Source organism: Petromyzon marinus, chromosome 6, assembly GCF_048934315.1.
Source record: "Petromyzon marinus isolate PM22_M1 ecotype Great Lakes invasive population chromosome 6, UKy_Petmar_22M1.pri1.0, whole genome shotgun sequence".
Taxonomy (NCBI): domain Eukaryota; kingdom Metazoa; phylum Chordata; class Hyperoartia; order Petromyzontiformes; family Petromyzontidae; genus Petromyzon; species Petromyzon marinus.
Window position 1 is genome coordinate 5403611 of NC_133672.1, and position 8219 is coordinate 5411829.

At 52.1% G+C, this 8219-nt stretch overlaps 1 protein-coding gene across 1 annotated transcript in view; it reads left to right on the forward strand.

Moving 5' to 3' along the window:
* LOC116939783 (calpain-1 catalytic subunit-like) overlaps positions 1–8202 on the forward strand; it is a 46898-nt gene extending 38696 nt beyond the window's left edge. The window contains exons 17-22 of the mRNA XM_032948587.2: positions 3166–3230; positions 3847–3915; positions 4376–4454; positions 4635–4757; positions 5148–5206; positions 5780–8202. Of these exons, the coding sequence (XP_032804478.1) occupies positions 3166–3230; positions 3847–3915; positions 4376–4454; positions 4635–4757; positions 5148–5206; positions 5780–5806 (422 nt within the window). The 3' untranslated portion in view covers positions 5807–8202. The remainder of the gene's footprint in view (positions 1–3165; positions 3231–3846; positions 3916–4375; positions 4455–4634; positions 4758–5147; positions 5207–5779) is intronic.
* Positions 8203–8219: the final 17 nt, after the last annotated feature.

The following is an 8219-nucleotide window of genomic DNA, read 5'->3' on the forward strand; positions in this document are numbered from 1 at the left end:
AGGTGTGGGAAGCTGTAAGCCCCAGGCTACTTTGAGCTCGCCTTCCCATCAACCGGAGGCGAGGAGTGGTGGTCGTGGTTACTTATGCCCTCACCGAAGACGAACATCCGTGGAGGGATGCAGGCAAAGCCGATGAGTCAGATGCCTTCTATGACCTCCTGTCACAGGTGCTGGCTAAAGTGGCCCCTCGGGATAGAGTCATCTTGTTGGGTGACTTCAATGCCCGAGTTGGTCATGATGCTGGCACCTGGTCTGGAGTGATTGGAGGGCATGGGCCAGATCAGCTCAATAACAATGGTAGGAGGCTGCTGGATTTTTGTGCAGCCCATGGGCTTGTAATTACCAACACGCTGTTCCGGCATCGGCGCATCCACACAACATCATGGATGCATGCCAGGTCCAAGCAATAACATCTGCTGGACTACATAGTGACGGACCAGCGGATGCGAGCCCATGTCCTTGACACCAGGACTTACCGTGGAGCTGATCTGCCCTCTGACCATCGACTAGTCATCTGTAAGATGCGCCTGCCATTCTTCCACTCCGGTGGTGGGTGTACACCCAGGACCCCATTCCAACCTAAAGTGGCCTGGTCTCAGTTATCTGATGAAAGTTGCAAGCGAGAATTTCATCATCGCGTGCAGCTGGGGTTGGCATCGTCCCCCACTCCTCCTGATGTCGAGGGAAAATGGGCGAGGTTTAGGACTGTGACTCATGCAGCTGCAATGGCTGCTTTGGGTACATGGTCCAGACCTCCCCAGAGACCCTGGCTGACAGAGGAGGTGTTCAAGATGGTTGAGAAAAAGCGACAGGCCCACTGTCACCGGCTACAGAATCCCACGTCAGAGAATGAGGAGGCTTACCGCAGCCTTCGCTCGGAGGTTCGGAGAGCCGTGAGGCGCTGCAAGGATGGGTGGTGGTCACGGGTTGCTGAGGAGATGGAGTCTGCCTCAGTGGCCCGCAATCACAAATCTCTATTTAACTCCATCAAAAAAGTAACCTGCAGCGCCACACCTATTACTATCATTTGGGGAAAAAACGATGATCCAATCTCCGACCCCCAGGAACAGGTTTGCAGATTTGCTGAGCATTTCTGTGAGGTCGTGGGGGAGGGAAAATCCCTCAGCCAGGAAAACATCTTGGCAAAAAGTGGGGATGACCCTGCTGAGGCTGTGGTGCCTCAAATATTGGAAGAAGTCACCCCCTGTGAGTGGCTGGCTGAGGTGCCATCTGTTGAGGAAGTTCTGAAGGCGATCTGGAGTCTGAGACCAGGAAAAGCACTGGGTAGAGATGATCTCCCAAGCAAAATGCTGCAGGAGGGTGGCGTGTGTGCACAGACTGCCCTATATGACATCATAACAACAGTCTGGACCACTGGACGGGTTCCGCAGGATTGGAAGGATGCCCTGGTGGTCCCCCTCTTTAAGAATGGGGACCGCACAGACTGTAACAACTACAGGGGCATCTAACTCCTCAGTGTGCCGGGAAAGGTCCTGGCAAGGATTATTCAACATCGCCTTGCCAGGCACGCTGAGGAGAGGCTTGCGGAGCCCCAATGTGGTTTCAGGCAAGGGCAGTCCTGCACAGATGCCATATTTTCTGTCCGTCTGCTACAGCAGAGGTGTAGGGAATTCCAGCAAGACCTACATCTCTGCTTTATTGACCTGGTCAAGGCCTATGATACCATCAATAGGCCTGGGCTCTGGGTTGTTCTTCGTGCTTTTGGAGTCCCTGACCCTCTGCTCACGATTATTAAGGACCTTCATGATGGTGAGCGGGCCCGGGTAAAACTACGTGGCCGGGAGTCAGAGCCATTCTCTGTACACCTTGGGGTGCGACAGGGATGTCCTCTGGCTCCCACATTATTTAACATCTATTTTGACCACGTAGTTCGTGAAGCCTTCAATAGCTGTACCGGGGGAATCTCCATTTGGTACAGATATAATGGGAGGTTGATGGATGCCCGGGTGCGGTCAAGGGATGGCTCCCTATTGCTCAACCACGTTATGTATGCCGATGATTTGGTAATAGCTGCTCATTCAGAGGAGGAGTTGGAGACGCTGTTGCTGAGACTAGAGCGTGCCACTAAGAGATGGGGCCTTACCATCAGCCCCACCAAAACTAAGCACCTGCCTGGGTATTTTGTACCATCGGACACTCCACCCCCACAACTCCCAATCGGTGATGGGGCAGTTGTGGAGAGAGTGGAGAGTTTCCCATACCTGGGCAGTGTGCTTATGACCGGCTCCAGTTTAACAGCAGAGGTCTCACTCCGAATCAGTCGAGCGGCAATATCTTTTTATCGGTTGCGTAACGCTGTGTGGAAGCTACCTGGTTTGTCGCTCCGCACTAAGCTTCAGGTCTTCTCGGCCACGGTCATTCCCTCCCTTCTCTACGCTTGCGAAACGTGGACCCCCCTAATGGAACATCTTCGCCGGTTAGAAACATTTAGGCTAGCCTGCCTACGATCCATCCTGGGTTTAACCAGGCTGGATTGTGTGAGGAGCTTTCAAATCTTAGAAAGATCTGGGCAAGGTCCCATCGGTGAGCTCCTCCGGCAGGCAAGGCTGCATTGGCTGGGTCATGTAGCCCGCATGCCGAGCCACCGCATGCCGAAACAGCTTTTGTTCGGCCGGATCGAGGGGGCTAAACGGGCGCGGCACGGGCTAGAGAAGAGATGGAGTGATGTGGTACAGGAGGACGTGGAGCTGAGTGGACTTGCTGATGACTGGTACCAGCGGTGTCAATATTGGCCTCTGTGGAGGAGGCTCGTGATGGACGCTACTGGGCAGTTGGAGGCAGTCGCCCTCCAACCACAATGGAGGGCGGAGGAGCGACGCTCACAACAACGAGCGGAGCGCCGGGTGGCTAAAGCACAGCAGGTTGGCACAGTAGGGGGCACAGGTGGTGCATCAGCCAGTCGTCTCAGTCAGTCGACCCGTGGCACCTGGGTCTGCTCCGTGACCTCCTGCCAGCGGGCGTTCGACACTTCACGTGGCCTCAGGGTGCACATAGCCTGGCACAAGCGTCGTGGTGACGTCACCGCGACTTAGTGGCGAATGGTGGTTGTTGTTGTTGTTGTGTACGTGTGTGTACGCGTGTGTGAATGTGTGAATGTGTGTGTGTACGTGTGTGTGAATGTGTGTGTGTGTATCCGTGCAATAGATGCCAACCTGAAGACGGATGGCTTTGGGCTGGAAGCGTGCCGCAGCATGGTCTCACTTATGGACGTATCCTTGTCGACCAACAGAGAAGAGCGGTGTTAGTGAGCGCCTGTTAGATCTGGCGCGACACGTGTAATGAGGTTGTCAGGTTAGCATCACATGGCATGTCGCACGCACACATCCTGCCACCAGCCAGTACTCAAACTAAACTCTTTTGTATTCTACCCGGTAAGGCCCACTGAGCTATGTAGGTATTTTTCAAAATAAGCCACATCGCTCAACGATGTGGCTTATTTTGTGGAAATGCATAGCAGTCAAATGCTCGCTTAAAAATCGACGCGACCACGGGGGCAACATGCGATCCTTTGCCAAATCACTTGGCGCATGTGAGTGTGCGGACACATACAGACACAGCAACGTAATCATCGCCTTGGGGGAAAGCTTCGGTTTCTGAAGAAGCTCCCAACGTGTGTGGAGCGAAGCTTTCGGAGACCGTGCCGAACAGCGCGCGGTGCAACCCGAAAACACGTCGGAGAGCTGCTACCTACACCCACGTACTTGTGAAAGGAATGGCCCCCCCAATTGATTTGTGTCCGCCTACAACCCGCCCCCCCAATTCCACACGATGCCATCACTGTGCGTGGTGTGCTGGGAGACGTTTGTTCCTTCACAATCGCTGCAGAAAGACGGCACTGCTAAGCTTGGCGTGAAGGAGTTCAACTTCCTGTGGAAGAAGATCAAGAATTGGCAGGTGCGACGCTCGTTTTAACGACACACGTGCGTAGCACGGTTTTTTTTGCCAATCCACTGCTGGATGAGTGTTTCCCCCACACCTTGCGGCCCATTGTGAGACAATGGACACGTCATTCGAAGGGAGTGCAGAGCAACAATCGGATTTTGCTGCAATGCCCACAACGACCCACGACTACCCTCTACAGCTCACAGTTGGCCACAACGCCTTTTGCACACCGTGGCCTCCCGGCCAAGCACTTTCCAGGCTCAACTGCACCTAGCTTCCGAGGTCTAAGATGAGAAACATTCTGAGCAATCTGATCATGGGCTATGATAATATAATAATAACAACGACCTTTAATTACCGACCAAAGGTTTTACTGAGTCTCGAAAATCCCTTTCAGGAGGGTCCTGCTATATTGGAATAACGCCCCTGTGTGTGCTTTCTTGCATGCGTGTATGTGCGTTTGTGTACATAGCAAATCTTCCTCGAGTACGACACAGACAGCACGGGAACCATGAACTCCATGGAGATGCGATTGGCGCTCGAAGCAGCAGGTGTGCACGCGCACACACGCGCACACACGCGCACACACGCGCACATACACACTCACACGTGCGCACACACACACATGCTCACGAGCACATACGCACATGAGCACACACACTCACCCGTTCTGCCACCCAACCCCCACCATCCCACCCTCTCCTGGTCCCCGATCTCGCTCGCCGCCCCAGGATTCCGCCTGAACGAGAAGCTGAACCAGATCGTCACGACCCGCTACGCGGACGGCGAGAACGGCATCACCATCGACTTTGACAACTACGTGTGCTGCCTCGTCCGCCTGGAGACCATGTTCCGTGAGTCACCCACACCTCCCCCAGTCGTCACCCCCCGAACGCGCCACCTCCCACCTCCACCATGCTCACCCCCATGACTTGGGAGCACGATAACTTGGGAGCACGATAATAAGTGTTGTGGGGGGGTCACGGCAGAGGGCCCAGGTGGTGGTGTGGATGTTGTATGTACGTGTATGTTGAACTTCGTTCGCACCGTACGTAGCCAACCGTGCTAATCGGAGGTGCGTGGGAAGGACAACAAACTAAACACAAAAAGCATGTTGGTGTCAGTGGTGGTCATGATTCTAGTGGAGAGGTCATTGAGCCGATCGCTTTGGTTAATCCGTATGTCTCCCCTCCCTCTCTTCTCCTATCCCAACATACGTCCTCCGCCCTCCCTCCCACGTGCAGGTACATTCCAAGCCTTGGAGAAGGATGGTAACGAGAAGATCAATCTGAACCTCCCGCAGGTAATGGTATTGGGGCAGGACACGGCGAGTCCTTTCACAATTTTTGTCCGTTGCGCGGTAAATGCAGACGATGCACTTGCAGTATAGCGAGATTCTCTTTGCTGCGATATGTCCTTGTTATTTGTGCCTCAAAGTTGGAAACCCTTGGGGCAATTGCTACCACAGACAAAGATCCCCCATATAGCCTTAACAGACTATTGGGGAAAGTGCTGTTAGCGAGCACCTATGAAGGCCGGCACAACAAAGAGGGTTAAATGGCCAGCACACCACGCCCGACCGCCTTTGTCTCCCCAGTGGCGATGTTTACACACCACACCAGGTGCTCATTTGAGGCCGAGTCGACCTAGGGGAGTTCCAGGTACCAATTCAGCTATTCGTCACTGGTGTTGGTCATGAGCGGAAACCGAATTGGGGTCACCGGGTTCGTAGCGCAGCGTGCTAGCCGCGACACCACCACTCCGCAACATGCAATTGCCACCGCCACATCTACCACCTCCACCAGCAGTAGTTGTCGCAGTCGTAGTAGCAGCGTCTGTAACACATGACCACATGACGTCGCATTTGTCTCCACAGTTCCTGCACGTGACCATGTTCGCTTGAGAAGACAAAGGATCGCAGAGATGGGGGGGCGGGGGGGGGGGGTGCGGCGGTGTCCGGTGGAGTGTCATCACTCAAAAGCTCAAGCAAGAATCTCTCCTCAAAGAAAATATAGAAATATAAACGTGTATTTTTTAAGTCAAGCAACAAATTAATGTTGTCAAAAAAATATATATCCTCTCAGCTATCATGAAGGCCCAGTGGTAGATCCTATAACATCTCCATGTGTGCACTCTGTATAACTCGCTATGGACAGTTCCATTTCCTCTCGGGGTGTTCTTGTTATTTCTTTAGCGAGCTTCTGACTTCCGATCGTGTCGAACGCCATTTCTTTTCTCGCTGATCCGTGACCGCACAGACGGTTGGGGTCTCTTAATCGTTTGTCGCGTCACTGAAAACGTCTCCAAACTACGGTCCAGGAGAGAAAATGGCCGGTAGATTTTTTTGACACCTTTAGTCTCATCGGGTCCCTACTGACAGCTTTTTTGTGTTTAGTTTGTTGTCCTTCCCCCACACCTCTGATGAGCGCGGTTGGCTACGTACGGTGGGAAAAAGGTTCAACATGCATACAAATGCAGGTCTATTCGGGTCAAAAGCGTCTCTCGCCATTCAGGCACACGTTTGGGTGGTGCTCATCTCTGTTCGGCGGCCTTCAGCCATTGGTGAGGACGGCCTCAACAGGATCACCGCTATACACGGAAATAATGGAAGCTTGGTGGTGCTGCCCTTGTTTGTCTCACGTTGGTTTTTGGAGCAATCGTTCAGTACCAACGAGACGGATGATTCAAATGAGTTGGTGCAAACAAGATGAATGATAAAAAAAAATGAGATAGAATATAAACGATAAACTACAAATTATAAAAAAATGACACAAACATCACTTTGATGAGATTGGCCATTTTATTTGGCAATGGCTTACGAGAATCCGACAGAAATTTATCACCAAACTTTTGCATACGCTCACGCACGTCTGACAGAAAATGCAGATGCTAGCCGGCACGTTGAAACGTTTTACGTTAGCCTAACAGGAAATTACGGTGATTGCGACGACGGTGTTTTACTTCCACCCTCGGGTCGGCGGAGACGACTGCCCGTTGGAGTTGATCGCGCGAAGGCTGTGTTCAACGTGCTTGGGTTCGATCATGGGCGGGTGCCATGCCGTTGCCTCAGTCACAGCCCCTTGTAGTCGTAGTCCATGGGCCCCGAACCTGTTATTCCACTTGTCTCGCACCACCTGAGAGGTGGCATAAACTTTTTGCGGCGCCGATTTATCTCTGTCACCATTAACAGCGGATTACACGGTAACCATCAGAAATGAGTGGCTTATCCAGTAAGTTTACTCGTACTGGCCGTGTGAGTAAATTGGGACGATATATTTTTTGCTACCTTAGGTGGGTACCAATATCTGCTCTGGCTCACGGACTGTTCACGCCGCCAGGGACTCGTCACTCCTTGCCGTGCCTTCTGCCGATCCTTCTGCCGATCCACCCTCAAAAGTCCCCTGCCCTTCAAGAGTCTCCTGCCTTTCAAAAGTCCCCTGCTCTTCACTGCCCTCCAGTGCCCCGCCGCGCTGCTCACTTCTCCGCGTCTCGTCTTGCCGAGGCCGAAAATTATGATTTGGTAGATTGCAACATTTGTGAGCAAACGATATCTAGTTTTTTATGTTGTTGTTGGTCTTTTTGATTTTTGATACCTCCTTGGGAACGTCGCTTCGAGTGAATTTGTTTTCGGTCGCGCATTGGACAAAGGCGATCATTTGGCAAATCCTTAACATTGGGAGGTGAATCCGTGATTGATGAGCAATCCGGAGTTGGTGTGGTCGTACATGTGTGTGCAAGGAATAAGCTGTATTGGAGGTTTACTTAAACATTTTCACGCATGATGGGGACTATATTACATTAAATACGTTTACTTTCTCGTACGGGAAATTACAAGTTAATACATATAAAAAAACCAATGTACGTCTTATTCACAGGTTACCTGCTTTTCACCCGTGCCACCCATTGGAGGTGTAACGACGCATCAGTCGGCATCGATTGTTAATCTCGCGAAGATTCCATCGAATCGCGTTTGCAAGAACCGACGTCTGACCCCTGCAGCCACTAGAGAGCGCTACATTTACGGAAATGTTAATAACATCCGCAAATGGATATTTTTAAAAGCTCTGTTCTTGAATGGAATCGCGACTCCGTATCGCGGTAATTCTTTTAAAATCGTCAGCAAATTGTTACACCTCTAGGGGCGATGCGGTGGACAAGGCTGCCTGGCCCGCGCCAAGCTTTCTGGAGCCATCGCTGAGTGCACGGCGACGCGTAGACATTTGTGAATGCTGCTGCGCATGGCCAGACGGATTGACACGTCACCGCAAAATAAACTGATGTCACGCACCAAATGATTAATCGTTGTGGCTTGTGTT